Source organism: Stegodyphus dumicola, chromosome 3, assembly GCF_044657685.1.
Source record: "Stegodyphus dumicola isolate Sdum_Otavi_A_Nest chromosome 3, ASM4465768v1".
Classification (NCBI taxonomy): Eukaryota; Metazoa; Arthropoda; class Arachnida; order Araneae; family Eresidae; genus Stegodyphus; species Stegodyphus dumicola.
The window spans coordinates 238,670,701-238,685,074 of record NC_140770.1 but is presented as its reverse complement, the minus strand read 5'-3'; the positions used below and the strand labels follow the sequence as shown (position 1 = coordinate 238,685,074).

The 14,374-nt window shown below is 31.9% G+C and overlaps 2 protein-coding genes across 4 annotated transcripts in view; one reads left to right on the top strand and one right to left on the bottom strand.

Moving 5' to 3' along the window:
* The window catches only part of LOC118191601 (degenerin mec-10-like), a 174,781-nt gene that overhangs the window by 133,732 nt on the left and 26,675 nt on the right, over positions 1–14,374 (bottom strand). The gene's annotated exons all lie outside the window — the stretch shown is intronic.
* The window catches only part of LOC118191608 (epithelial sodium channel subunit gamma-like), a 76,641-nt gene that overhangs the window by 44,300 nt on the left and 17,967 nt on the right, over positions 1–14,374 (top strand). Inside the window, exons 8-9 of the mRNA XM_085812297.1 lie at positions 996–1,065; positions 14,160–14,235. Of these exons, the coding sequence (XP_085668423.1) occupies positions 996–1,065; positions 14,160–14,235 (146 nt within the window). The remainder of the gene's footprint in view (positions 1–995; positions 1,066–14,159; positions 14,236–14,374) is intronic.

Here is a 14,374-nt window from a genome sequence, read left to right as displayed (position 1 = left end):
TCACAATGGCAAACCAGTTCTTCCAAGTTAGCTGAATTCTGTCCATTCGAATTTCGTATACATAACAGCTTACTCTAAAGAAGTATACAAATTTTTAAACTATTGGGGAAGTTTAGGGCATTTTACAGATTAGAGAAAAACATTACCAAAGTATCCTCAAAATATATGTTGCAGAATATTAAAAACATTGTACGTATTAGGTGAGACAAGTTAAACGCATGATTTATATATTTGTCTGTAATGTGCCTCTCAAAAATCGATGCTCGTGATTGCTTGGTGTACGGCTTCAAATATGAATTTATTGCTTCCGAATTCAGCTGCTATGTTACCATCGCATTCAAATGAAGGTAGAGTGAAGAAATGCAGTATAAATTATTAATTCAGGTAACTTTTATAAGATATCATCGAAGTTTTTGCACTGAATAAAGGTTTAATTCAGAACGACTATGAATTCCAGCACATCCACTTATAACATAACCTCATACTTTTGCAGAGGTATAACACTAATGTAATTAATCTTCCTTATAGGAACATAATATCACGGTGATCGATCGCCTGCAGGATTTTGACTTGTTGCTCAAGCTTTAGAACTGGGGCGATCTGTCTGACAAAAATGAGGAAGTCTTTGTATCTCTTGTCTTACTTCGGGGTTGATATCTGTTGCGATTACTTCACCACTGCAAGTGAAGAAAGATATTTATACCATCGGTGTAAATTTCACCTTAACCTGACGGCGAAGCAGAACGATCCATCTAGGTGTCACCCGAAACGAGCACTTATCATGCACCTCCTAAGAATATATTAAACTATTCCTAATCTGAATCAGAAACTCTATTTTTCTCGATCAAAACTCTTTATTCTTCAGAAGCATGCAAACAGTAAATTTCATGTCGCGTTATCAAGAATTCGAATTTTCCTATTTTCTTTTCTTTCCCCCACTTTTAGAACATAAGCAAGGCTCCAGTGTGACTTATATATAAATTTTTACTTTTCAGTATACTGCTTAGGAGTTAAAGAAGATGACGTGTTTAATATGTGTAATCCTCAATGTCCAATGGCATGCAGGTGAGACATTATGTTTCATTTTGAGCTAAATTTTATCGATATCTATTTTCTGGTAATGATTTTAAATATAATTTGTAGAAATTCGACTGCGCATGAAGTGCTAATAACTTGTATTAATGGTTTACATAATTAGGATAAATAAATTATGCTCTACAGTATTTTTAAGAGTACCTAAAATTAAGTATTATGTAGATAATTAAAATCATCATGGATGGTGACTAAGATAATTCGATTTATATTATGTTTATAATTAATAAATTATCAATATTTATTTTTTGAAGCTCTTAGTATTCGCCAACTAACCAAGTAACTTAGTAATCTACCACTATAGAAGAAAAAAGATAGAAATATTCTAGAGGATTAGACAAATCTTAGAAAAAAGATTAAAAAGATCTTAGAAAATATTTAACTTCTAATCGGAGAATGTAATTAAAGGATGCTTTTAGACTTCGATGCTGCAGTTTCAAAGCTCTTTGTTACCCGATTTTGGGATATGTATCTAATTACTTTGTAGAGTCATTAGGTTTATTTTGAAGAAGGCGATATGAAAAATGTGCAGTGCCCTTGCCGGGTTTCGAGCCCTGTGCGGAAAAGAGTGAGAAAATGCCTTATATACCTCCCCTTTTAAAGGGCGACTGGGGTTTAGGGGACCCTATCTCTAAATCCTGGTGGGGAAAAATTATCATCCACCACCATTTAGTTCGTGGGCCACTTGTAGAGACATTAGGTTTTCTTGAAGCAGGAGACGTGAAAAATGTGCAGTGCCCTCGGTGGGACTGGAACCCTGGACCTCTTGAATACGCATCGTTTATGCGTCCAATTACACCACAAAGTCTTGTGGAAAGGAGGGAAAAATATCTTATAAGCTAACTATTCCAAATTATTCAAATTATAAGCTGTATTTATTTACCTCATTGAACACCTAATAAATGTAAAATTTTCTTTTGCCCAAATCTTCGTTTCGTATCTTTTGCCCAAATCTTCGTCACATATATCCTTCGGTATAAATAAATAAAACCGTGACCAAGTCGTAGAGATAACCACATATTTTCTTAACGTCATATATTAACCACATATAACACATATAACTTCACATATAACCACATATTTCTTAACTGGGAACATTATTCACTCAACATATCTCAAAATTAAACTAAGCAATGCAAATAAGTGCCTCTCTTCTGAATTTTATGATAACAATACGCTATTTAACACATTAGACGTCTGCGTAAATTGAGCACATTTTCTCGAGAAGGTTTCACCGAAGGCTATCAAACACTTCCTTTAGTACAAACTCCTGATATCGTGACATTAGTCTAAGCAGTATAATTAAGCAGTATAATAAGCAGTATATGTTCTAAATTTTATTTTACAATGTTTATTCAACGTTTTAAACGCCAATATAGATTGAGCAAATTTTCCGCAAAGCTCAAATCTGCGTTCCACTGCAGCTCATTGCGCAGATTCATCAGCACGAAATAGCTGGTATCGCGACATTGTTGGACAAAGCAATGACATGCATTTTTAGTTTATACAATAACGGTCTGTTGTTGCCTGGATTTGGCAACTAATCTTCATAAACTTTTGTCACTATATGGCACATATACTATCCTAGGACTTAGGTCACTGGTGACGTAGGGTGGAGATCTTGAAAGAGAGAAAACTGAGCGCAAGTTTTGCGCTGTTTTTGACTGTAATCTTCGTTTACATAGTCTCGTACTTTCTTGCTACAGTCATGCATGTAATCTCTAGAACATACCGACATCCGATTCGGGCTGTGAATATCTATCGAACTCATTATCAAGTTATTTATTCATAGCTATTGTTTAGTGGCAAGTAGCAAAGTGCAGCTGTGAAGATCAACACATATGATTTGTTTGATTCATTGCCCATGTTACAGCTTTGTGGACAACCATAATTTTAGATAAAGTTTTAAAAATAAATTATTTAAAAGCCTTTGCATAAGTTTTGTGTGCTGGCTCTGTCAAAAATTGTTAATTACTTTTTTAATTATTAACTAATGGAATAAATAAAACCACCTTTCAGATAATGGATTAACGGAGTCTGTGGTGAAAGTTTCTCGCCACACGTGTGTCAGTTACGGGGCGTTCAGCGTGTTAATTAAGGAAGCTCGGTTTTGCGTTTGTGATTATTGTTACACTTCTATATTTCGTAACCTTATTAAATCTATATATATAAAAGGAAGAGTCTATCTATGTGTATGTGTGTCTTTCGTTCGTACTGCGCGTAAGCTAATAGAACCAGAGCTACGAAATTTGGTACATAGGTGCATCTAGACAGGAGGTAGTGCACCTTGAAGCGAGTTTTTCAAAATTCGAATGAGGTGTTTTTTATTTTATGTTTTTTTTGATGAAATCGCATCAGATCGATAATTCTCTCTCATTATATCAGCAACAATAGCAGGCAGCCATTGTTGCTGATATGCCACTGTTACCATTGTTGCTGATATCAGCACTGTTGCCGCTCGAAAAATTGAGGGCGAATATTCTGTGCAGTTTTTAAGTTTCATGTTTCTCTTGGATACTGGATGCTTGTCGAGAGAGAAGGCAACGGGAAGTTGTATTCATTAGGATAATTAATATTTGTGTTAAAGGATACTGCTTATTTCATTGTAATTTTTTTATATGTAATATATTTTTATTGAACTTTTTTTGATAAAGTTGTTCTGCAGAGTCTGTGCAGATTTTAAATGTAATGTTTGCTGTTACTTTTAGGCATCTTCCCGGTACATTAAAAGCTAGACGAAAGCTGGCGCGTAATGGCTAGTTAAGTAATAAAACTCCGAAGAGCTTGAGTTTGTAGCTTTATAAACGCCTAATTTGTTTACTGAAACTTTAGATATTTAATCAGAGAGAAGTGTTCTTTTTAAAGACATATAGGGTGCGCGAGCAGAATTTGAAGGGAAAATAAATTGAGAAAGCACATATCTAAAAATTCCATTTAAAAATTCATTCGAAATTACAAAAGTGCAAAGTAATGTAGAATTTGACTTAATTCACAGCATGAGAGCACGAAGTAATATTTAAATGGTTTGTTTAATAGAAAGAAGTAAAAGTAAATAAGAAAAAGTAAATAAAGATGAAGTTAACGGTATGCAGGATTAACATAATGATGTAGTCCTTTTACACCTAAAGGCATAACATCAAAAGCACAATCTAAGTTCATAAACTCTTGAAGACGTGTGAGCCGTCTGCTCACGTCTGCCCTCCGCTCTCGACCAGGTCTCAGCGCTGTCTGGGATGATTCTTACTGCGCTGGGCTGTGATGGTGACGTCATCTGGTATTCTAATTCAGCATTGGATGTTGATGACTCCCACAGCTTCGGCCAGCTTGAAGACGCATCGTCCTCGATGTCTGTTGACTGGACATCACTATCATGTACCTGCAAAGAGAATAAAAAAAAGAAAAAGAAAAAAGAGTATCAAGTCCTTAGGTTTTGAGCTGATACAAACATCAAATCAATTTGACCATGGCTTCATATGGTTAGCCGCAGTAGATGTCAAATTTGGTCCTTCATGGCATCCTACTTTCTCGACTTCATATCTGTCATTTGATCGAACAGCTATGATTTTATACGGTCCATGAAACTTAGGTCGTAGTTTCAAACCAGTCCCATATTGAGTTCTTTAAATGGCTACCAAGTCGCCAATCTTGTATAGTTTCGGTTTCTTACGTTTCTTGTTGAATTGTTTACGATTCTCTTCTTGAATCCTCAAAATGTTGTTTTTCGCATCTTCTCTCATTTCATCACGTTCTTGCATCAATTGTTTTAGATATTCTTCATTCAATATCTCACTAATTCTCAAACCTTCTTTGTTCTTCATTTTCGTGCCTATGAGAAGCTCAAACGGTGAATATTTCGTACTTCTCGTAGTTGTACTGTTGATTATGCTCTGAACATCTGGAACATACTTAAACCATTTCGTTGAATCTTCATGTGATAATTTTGACAAAACAGGAAATTCAAAATTCTATGAATTCGCTCAATTTGTCCGTTACCTCTTGGAATACCGGTAGTAATTTTGACATGTTCTATACCTTCTTCAGTACAATACGCTGAAAATTCTTTCGGTGTAAAGGCACTACCTCGATCTGAAATGATTCTGGCTGGATTTCCAAATACAGTCTGTTGTTGCTTCAATTTTGAAATAACTTCTTGCGTAGTTGGTGATTTCACTGGATAGAACCAAGTAAATTTCGTAAAAGCGTCGACAACAGTTAAAATGTGTTGGCTTCCTGTTGTTCGGAATCGAACTTAAAACCAATACCTTTTCTAAGTAAGTCACTAAGAGGTTTAGCTATTTTAGCATACTGAGGAATGAATTTACGAAAATATCCCGTTAGTCCTAAAAAGCTTTGTAGTTGTTTACAGTTACGCGGTAGTGGAAAGTTTCGAACAGCAACAGTTTTGGAAGGTGATGGTCGAATAGTTCCGTTTTCAATTACATGTCCCAAAAATTCAATTTTACGTTTTAAGAATTGGCTCTTTTTAAAATTTATTTGTAATCCATACTCCGAAGCAGTTTTGAATACTCTTTATAATTTGTCTAAACATTCAACTTCATCATTAGCCGGTATAACTATATCATCCATATAAATAATTAGTACACCTTCATTTAACAAGTCACGAAATACTGAATAAATATACCTTTGAAAAACATTTGGACTAATACATAAACCAAAAGGAGCTTTAAGAAATTCGTAGATACCATTATGTGTTACAAATGCGGTATATTTGGTGCAATTTTCATCTATGTCTACATGGAAAAAGCCATTTTTCAAATCAAGTGTCGTGAAAACTTTTGACTGTTCTAAGCGATCAAGTACTTCCGGAATTAAAGGCAGTGGAAATTTGTCTTTAATAATCTTCTTATTCAATTTCCGATAATCTATACATAAACGTTTCGAATTATCACGCTTGTTACACAAAACAATAGGCGCCGAATAATTAGAATTGCTAGGCTTTATTATGCCCTCTTTCAACCATTCCTTAATTTGATCGTCAACAACTTTTTGTTCCGCGAAAGATATGTATCTTCTATTTTGACAGACAGGAATATCATCGCATAAATTTATTTGCATCTTGAAGTCAGATTGTCTATTTTTCCGAGGCTGGTACGAAGTAATTAAATTACACAGTCTTTCTTTATGTTCTGCATTCGAAATATGCGATAAATCAATTTCGTTGACAGAAATAGCATTCACCAGATGTGAAAGGTAATTAAACGTTGAGCTACTTCCGCTTTCGGGACTTTTGTTTACATTAACAGAGACGTCAGACGACTGAGAAGGATCATAAACTTTCTTCAATGACACAGCAATATTCAAATTTCCCATAACACAACGAACGTTAGAATTTCGATATGACTCAGCAGTTATCAAGTTTACATTACTTTTATTCCGATGAGAAATTATTTGAAGGCCATTCTCGGTAAAAGAGAAGTTAAACTGACTCAATACATCCAAACCTAATACAATTTGATTACATAATGACTTAACAACATAAATTTTCGTACGAAGTAAAAAACCATCAATTGAAATATCAGAAATGAAAAAGCTGATGGGGTACGTTTGCTTTGATTCAATTCCGTTTAATGTGATATCGCTACAATTTAAATTAGGAGAACCAATGTGCTTGTGTAACTCTACGCTGCATATCGTTACATCTGAACCAGTGTCAACTAAACTATCAACTAAATGATTATTTATTTCTACAGTCTTCATAATTCTATCCTTGTCGGAAATTCGTTGTAATAAAGCTGCTTGTTGTGTCTCGGGGTTCCGCTCTGGACAGTCCGTTGAATAATGCCCGAACTTCTTACATTTTATACATTTTACACCCTTCGATTTGTTTACACAATGCTTTGAATAATGCTCAAATTTCTGGCAATTAAAACATTTGACCTTATTAAGGTTAGATTGATTTCGGTTTGATGACGAAAGCTTACTTCTATCTTTAACTTGAGTGTCTACTTTCAGTTTCGAATTTTTAAACTTATCATTGTCCGATCTCATTTTATCATAAATTTTAAGCCTTTGTTTAAATTCAGTTATCGTTTCGCAACTATATAGTATAGTTTTCCTAACCACAGAATCGGGAATACCATCAATAACATATTTAATTAATGAAGCATCTTCAATGTTACCTCGCGAACACATTTCTTTCATTTTCAAAAAATACTCATCTAAAGATTCATTAGGCATTAATTTACGCTTACATAACATTTCATGCAATTCAGCAGAATTAAAAGCTTTACCATTTTCAGATTTCAAAAGCTTTTTTAACTTACACCAGTCATTAACTTTAGGTTCACTCTGAATAAATAGTTTCGCTTTACCTTTTAATGATCTTTTAACAAAAACTAATTAATGCAAATCACTTAATTTCAAAGAATTTATAACATCTTCAAATTCATCAATCCATTTATCAACGTTTTCATATGAATTACCAAAAAAAGGATTAACAATACTTTCAATATCGGAAAAACTAAGATGAGGTTTAAAATGATCTTGAATTGGAAGCTGCATACTGTTGTTTATTTGAGACTCATTAAAATCAGGATTGTCTCTTTGATTATCATCAAGCATTACTTCAGAAATTTTATTAATAGTTTTATCTGCAATATCACTAGTTTCTTCATGCAAAATATTTTCAAATAATACAGATAAATCACATAGGAAAGAGACAATTCGGGTTACGACTTCCGTTTTTAAACCTTCTGAATTTATGCACAATACATTGCAAACTTTAATTAACTCATTCAAAGTAAAACTATTCTGCACTGCATCTATTTTTTTATTAAATTCTTCAGAATCTGGTTTAAATATAAAGCCAGAAAATTCACGTAATCTTTTCCGGTTATTTCGGTCTCCATCAGTATTAAAAATAAGCTTATGCAAACTTTTGATTTCAGAACTTTTACGGTTCTTTAAAGCTGCTTCCAATTCTGGAATTTCTACTAACTTCATATTGGAAAGAAAGTTTTGTACTCACCCGACAGATGATCGTCGTTAATTGGGTATTCCACACTTTATACGAGTAATCCAATAAATCGAATAACTTGGGAGAACAGTTCACTCAGTTAGTTCAACGCACAGTTCTACTACTCGCACATTTTGGAATTCGAGGCCCCACGTTGGGCGCCATATTTTTTTGTAGAATTTGACTTAATTCACAGCATGAGAGCACGAAGTAATATTTAAATGGTTTGTTTAATAGAAAGAAGTAAAAGTAAATAAGAAAAAGTAAATAAAGATGAAGTTAACGGTATGCAGGATTAACATAATGATGTAGTCCTTTTACACCTAAAGGCATAACATCAAAAGCACAATCTAAGTTCATAAACTCTTGAAGACGTGTGAGCCGTCTGCTCACGTCTGCCCTCCGCTCTCGACCAGGTCTCAGCGCTGTCTGGGATGATTCTTACTGCGCTGGGCTGTGATGGGTACGTCATCTGGTATTCTAATTCAGCATTGGATGTTGATGACTCCCACAGTAATGCTTTGTAGATGGAATGTATTTGGTGAAGCATCAATTACTGCTTTTAGATGATCTCTGAAGAGAGAATAGAAGCATTTTATAAATTCAGGACGCACGTCTTGAAATAACTGGACTATTCTGATCTTTATGCTTATTTTCAGTGTTATGGTCAGTTTTTATAGTGTTCCTTTTAACCGCGCCCCACATATAATAGTCAAGACTGCAGTCAGATGAGTAGGCTATATGTCATGAGTCAGTATGGTCCAAAAAGTTATTCTCCAACTACATCTGAGTTTTACTAGCGGTCTTTGCTAGTATAAAGTCTTGTTAGAACACGTGTAGGTTTTTTGTGACTCACACATCGAGAAATCTCACGGATTCTGGTGAAGGGGTAGTTGTCAATGATAATATAAAACTTTTGAAATGAAACTGTATTTTTTTACTCTATGTTCAACATCATTTTGTACATTTCTAGAAGTTACTTCGACTTTGAATATTTGCATAATTCTTCGGTGGCATAATTAGTAGCTTAGTTAAATGACTTTCGTAAAAGTAGATATAATTTTCAAATTCTCTTAATTTTTTACTTGAATATATGTATAGCCTTGCAGTTTTTTCGCTTCCAGAATAGGCTCATTTATTCGGATATTGAATTAAGTTGACAGTTATCAAGATCTCAAATTTCTGCTTTTAAAGAAGATAAAATGTTACATTTTAGATGTTAAACTTAAATGTAATTTAATTAGAAACAGTTATCAACCGGAAAGTTACTGTAGATTTTAATAAATTATTCTTTTTTACATTTATATAACTTAATAACAAGATAATAAAATATACTTGGCGTTAAACATATCTAAATTATACTTCGAGAGTGTTTAACATGTCGAGCTATGTATCTTAAATTTGCTGAAATTAACAACTGAAGTTTATTAATATATTTCATGTATGCTTGAAGTTTTTAAATTGCATAAAGAATGAAAATTGCTATCCATAAAAGCAAAATATCTTTATGGCTTCGAAAATATAGCAACAACTTTACTTGAGTAATTTTGTAAAATATAAAGCATTTTAACAATTTCAGATAGAGTAAAATAAGCTATTTGATCTATAGTAATAAGTACTTGATGTAAGATATTCTATGAAATATTAATTGAAACTGCCTATTTCATTATATTTCGAATGCAATAATCTTTTTCATATTTTGTTCCAGTAAAGTTCAATTTGAATATGTTGCTACAGATGCCGAACCACTTAGGCAGGTAATTAACGTAAGTTTTATATTGGTTAATGAAAGCATGCATATGGGTATAAACATAAAAACAATAAATGTAAATCATTATAAAGTTCTGTTTTGTTAATTTAACCAGATATTTTATGATTTATGATTATACAAATCAGGTTAGGAGTATTTAGATTGAGGTTTTTCGGACTGTAAGACAGAGAGAGAGGAGTGTTTCTGCCTCTTGAAGCTACGTTACTATGTTTCGTTAGCTTTGATGAGTTATAATATTTCGCTTCTGAGTATAACTACCAACATTTAAATTGTTATGTCGGTGAAAAATTTTGAACCAACTTCGAGTTAAATCAGTTGTGTAGCCTTTCACTACTAGACTTGGTTTTAAATTTCAAATTGACTCTTACATCAGATTACGTCACCACAAGTAGTGGTTGATTTGTAAGCACAAGTCGTGCGTTTATGTTCAAGCTCTTATTTAATAAAAAGGTGTGTTTTAAAACCTTCTCAAGACTGTGCTATGAACTTCAGATGCAGCGATAAATCCGCTTTAACTCTGTTACCAGTTTGATACCAGTTTATGTATCCAAAGAATACAGAATTCAATAACATCAGAAATCAGATGCTTGAACAATTTTAGCAGATAACTTCCTACATATCGCCTACAATATAGTTTCAAATAGTTGCAAAATAATAATATTAAATAAATGGTATAACTTCCCTTTTACTATTCGGAGAATCCAAAAAATAGATGAAAAAATAACATATAACCCGTTGAAGGACTGAAGTTACAGACATGGTTGCAAAAAGAAGCTACCTACTTCTTGGCAAGATATTGTTATATCGGGGTTTATAGAAGATTTAGGTACAGAGTAAGACACAAATACTATGAAATAGCATAGTGCGATATAAAATCACCAAACAGTTAAAAATGTGTATTAGCACAGATGCAAGAAACGTAGGTATGCGTAAAATTAGTGTCTTCTATAGATCATTTTATGCAAACGTTGTAGTCACATTTAGCCAAGGAGAATAACATTGATCTAGAATATCTTAGGGGTGCCAACCATAAAAGAGGTAAGGAAACAAGAGCTTTACATTAATTGGTATGTAACCATTTACTGATGTGTGTCTTATGATGAAATATAATTGCAAGGAAATAGGAGTTGTGTCCTTGCGAGGTTTCAGTTAACTCCAGGTTATGGGATATGGTAAAGAACTAATAATTATTTTAAAATTTCTGTCTATAAATTTGACTTTAATTTCAATATTTTCCAGTTAACTAATCAGTAAGCATCATAATTTATGTTGAGTGATTTTTGTAAATGGTTTTAATACTTTTTCAGCAAGTAACAATTTCTTTTATGTCAATATCCTTTAATATTCCGCAAACATTTATTGAGACCTCGAATTCGAACTGCTGAGAACAAAAATTTAATGTGATAATTTACACGCCTGAGTGCGCTCTCTCTCACACACACACACACACTATATATATATATATATATAGTGTGTGTGTGTGTGAGAGAGAGAGCGCACTCAGGCGTGTAAATTATCATATATATATATATATATATATATATCGGTATGTATACCTATATGACAACCTGTTGATTTTATTTCAAAAGGTACTTTTAGTAAGCAGAATGACTTAAGTGACACATTTCTGTTACTTTGGATACAGAAATCTTAAATTTAATATTGTCCGAAAGTTTATATATGCGCATGCAGATGAATAATCCTGATGTTAATAACCCTGTTTTATATTTATTAATTCCTACTTTGTTATGTCCTATTTTTTATATATTTCAAAAAAAAAATAAAAATAAAAATAATTTTTATTTATTTATTTTTTTTGGAATGAATAGTTAAAAAAATGGGTGAATTTTTTTCGTTTCATATTTTGAACAAAACTTATTTAAAGTTTTTCTCTTTTTTCTTTATGGTTATTTGATATTATCATAAGATAATCATCCCTTTGCAGATATGCTCGAAATTAGGTTTTTGTTTTACACACTTGAATGTTGTTTACATGATTTTTACATAATTCATAGATTTTGCTCTAGTAATTACATAATGCTAATTTCTTCTCGTGTTTCATCTTTAACGGAAATTACCACGGTTTCACCTTCGGATGCACATTTTGGTCCGTCTACTAATTTGTGTATTTATGTAAATATAGATATAAAACTGTATATTTCAGTGTGAAATGTTATGATATTGTTGTTTTTGATTTGCAAGAAAAGTGCAGAAATAATTTAAATAAATTTCTATGATGCTATATATAAATCAAATAGGTTTCCTACTCTGCTTTAACCTTAGAATTTTATTTTAGGAATCTTCACTATATGAAAGAATGCAAGTGCGTAAAATTTTTAAATCTCATGAAGAAATGAGGTGAGTGATTTTTATTTTTTGAAATGTATTAAAAACATTTTATATGAAATGAGTTATTCATAATGATAAGTAATGTGCGCCATGAACTTTATTCAGATGAAATAATAGGTACTCCCATTATATAATTTATGCTTCTATTTTTTATTTATTTTTTATCATTTTATTTATGTATTTTTTCTTAACCTTAACTCCAAAAGCACATGTGGCCTGTGGTCTGTTAATGGCTAAAATGGATGTACGATCTTTGACCATTCGTAGTTAAGTTTTGATTCCTAGGAGAATAAAGTAGCAGAAAATAACTTTTTGCACTCTTCTCTTAATATATATTTGTCCGCCATCCTGTTCAAGTGAGTTGGTGCGTGCGAGGCAACGTATTTGAGCTTACTTTACGAAAGTATAAAGTATTTAATAATATTCATTACCGTCACCAGTTGTCACCAGTTTAGTGTACCAGTTGTTGTTGTACCTATCCAATTTTTAAGAATTTCGAAATACTTGCAGCCGATTAATAGCAATATTTATATTTGTTGCTAAACTTTTGGAAAACAGTGATGTTAGCATGAAGTTTCTTTTATTTAAAAAATATTATTTTAAGAAGTTGCATTAATTTGTTCTTTTTATAAAACATATATTGAGATAAGTCATTACTGTATTTTAGAATATATTGTTTCATATTATTATAAATTTTATGTCCTATGAATATTGGCTATAGCTGATGGTGATTCTGTATTTTGTGCCGAATTTCATGAATTATTTCATTTAATTGTCTTGCATAATGTATGTATTATTTCTCTATTTGTCTTATATAAAATATGTATAGGTTTCTTCTTTTCTATGCATATATAAGCCATGTACTCATTTTAATTATAATATTAGATGTTTCACATCATTAATATTTGAGGACTGATTTGTAAACTAGTAGCACAGCTAACTTCTCAGTTTAAACTGTTTTGAGTGTTAAACTGAGTACTGCATATAAATCAGTTTTTTTAAATCTTAGGTCTTTTATAATTTTAAAATTTTAAAATATTTCTTTAAAACCTTCTTGAAACTATAATCAAAAGTTTTGTGAACGCAATTATCTTAGTTGGAATATATTTTCTTTGAATTGAATTTAAGTGTTTTATCATTTTGAAGCACCTAGGATTCAAGTTGGCTTCATTTCCTTTTAATTTCATAAAAGTATTTTATGGGAAGTACTGTTACTTAAATGTAGGTTGTTGCAAATTAAGATGCCATTTTCTAATTCTTCTTGAAACAAAATTTGAAGATAATTCCCCCTCCTTTGTTTTGCTTCTTTATCTCCTTCCTTTTATTTTCATATACTTAATAAGAATTGTTTCTAAAACTGTAATTTTGTATTTTAAGAAAACTGTATTGATACTATATTATACAAAAATATAGAATAAGTCAATAATCAGAAAATTTTATGACAGAAAAGGAATTTGCTATCATTATTTCCGATTTTGACGGTAGTGAAAATATTCAAGCACCTATGACATCAGTAAGAAATTTAAGAAGCGGGTTTAAAAATTGTTTTTATGCGAAATTCACATCCCATCAACATATTGGCTTTTCTTCCCTTGAATTTTATAAAATATATTCCTACTTACAAAGGTTTATTAGGTTGTAGGGTCCAGTAGATCAATTTCTGTCTGAAAACTGGAATAGCAGGAAATTACACAAAAGAAGGGTTAAAGTACCCTTTATTAAATCTTTAAAAATTTACAATGCGTCAATTCGAAGCTAACAAACTTCGCCTCTGCTTGGACGGTAATTGAAAATCAAGTAACGAAACTTAAATTTGAAGAATAAAAATTAAGTGCCTTTTTTGAAATTTAGTGTTGTTGCGCAGTAGACATCGGTACTCATTTTTACCTTACCTACTTCCAACAAGAAATATTTTAGAGGAATGTTTTATAGTATTGTGTTTAAATATGAATTTCTTTAATTATTTTAAAGCAAGAATATGGCTTGCATGAGGCTCCACTATGGATCCACTGAAACAAGAACTCTGGCACATCATCCGAAATATGAGGTAATGTTTCTTTTGCTGTTTTGCCTCTTATTACAGCATGGAATTATAATTAGAATCCTAATAATATTTGATAATGTATTTAAAATATTTAATAATATTTAAATACATTTGTATTTAAAAACTGTAACATTATTTAAAT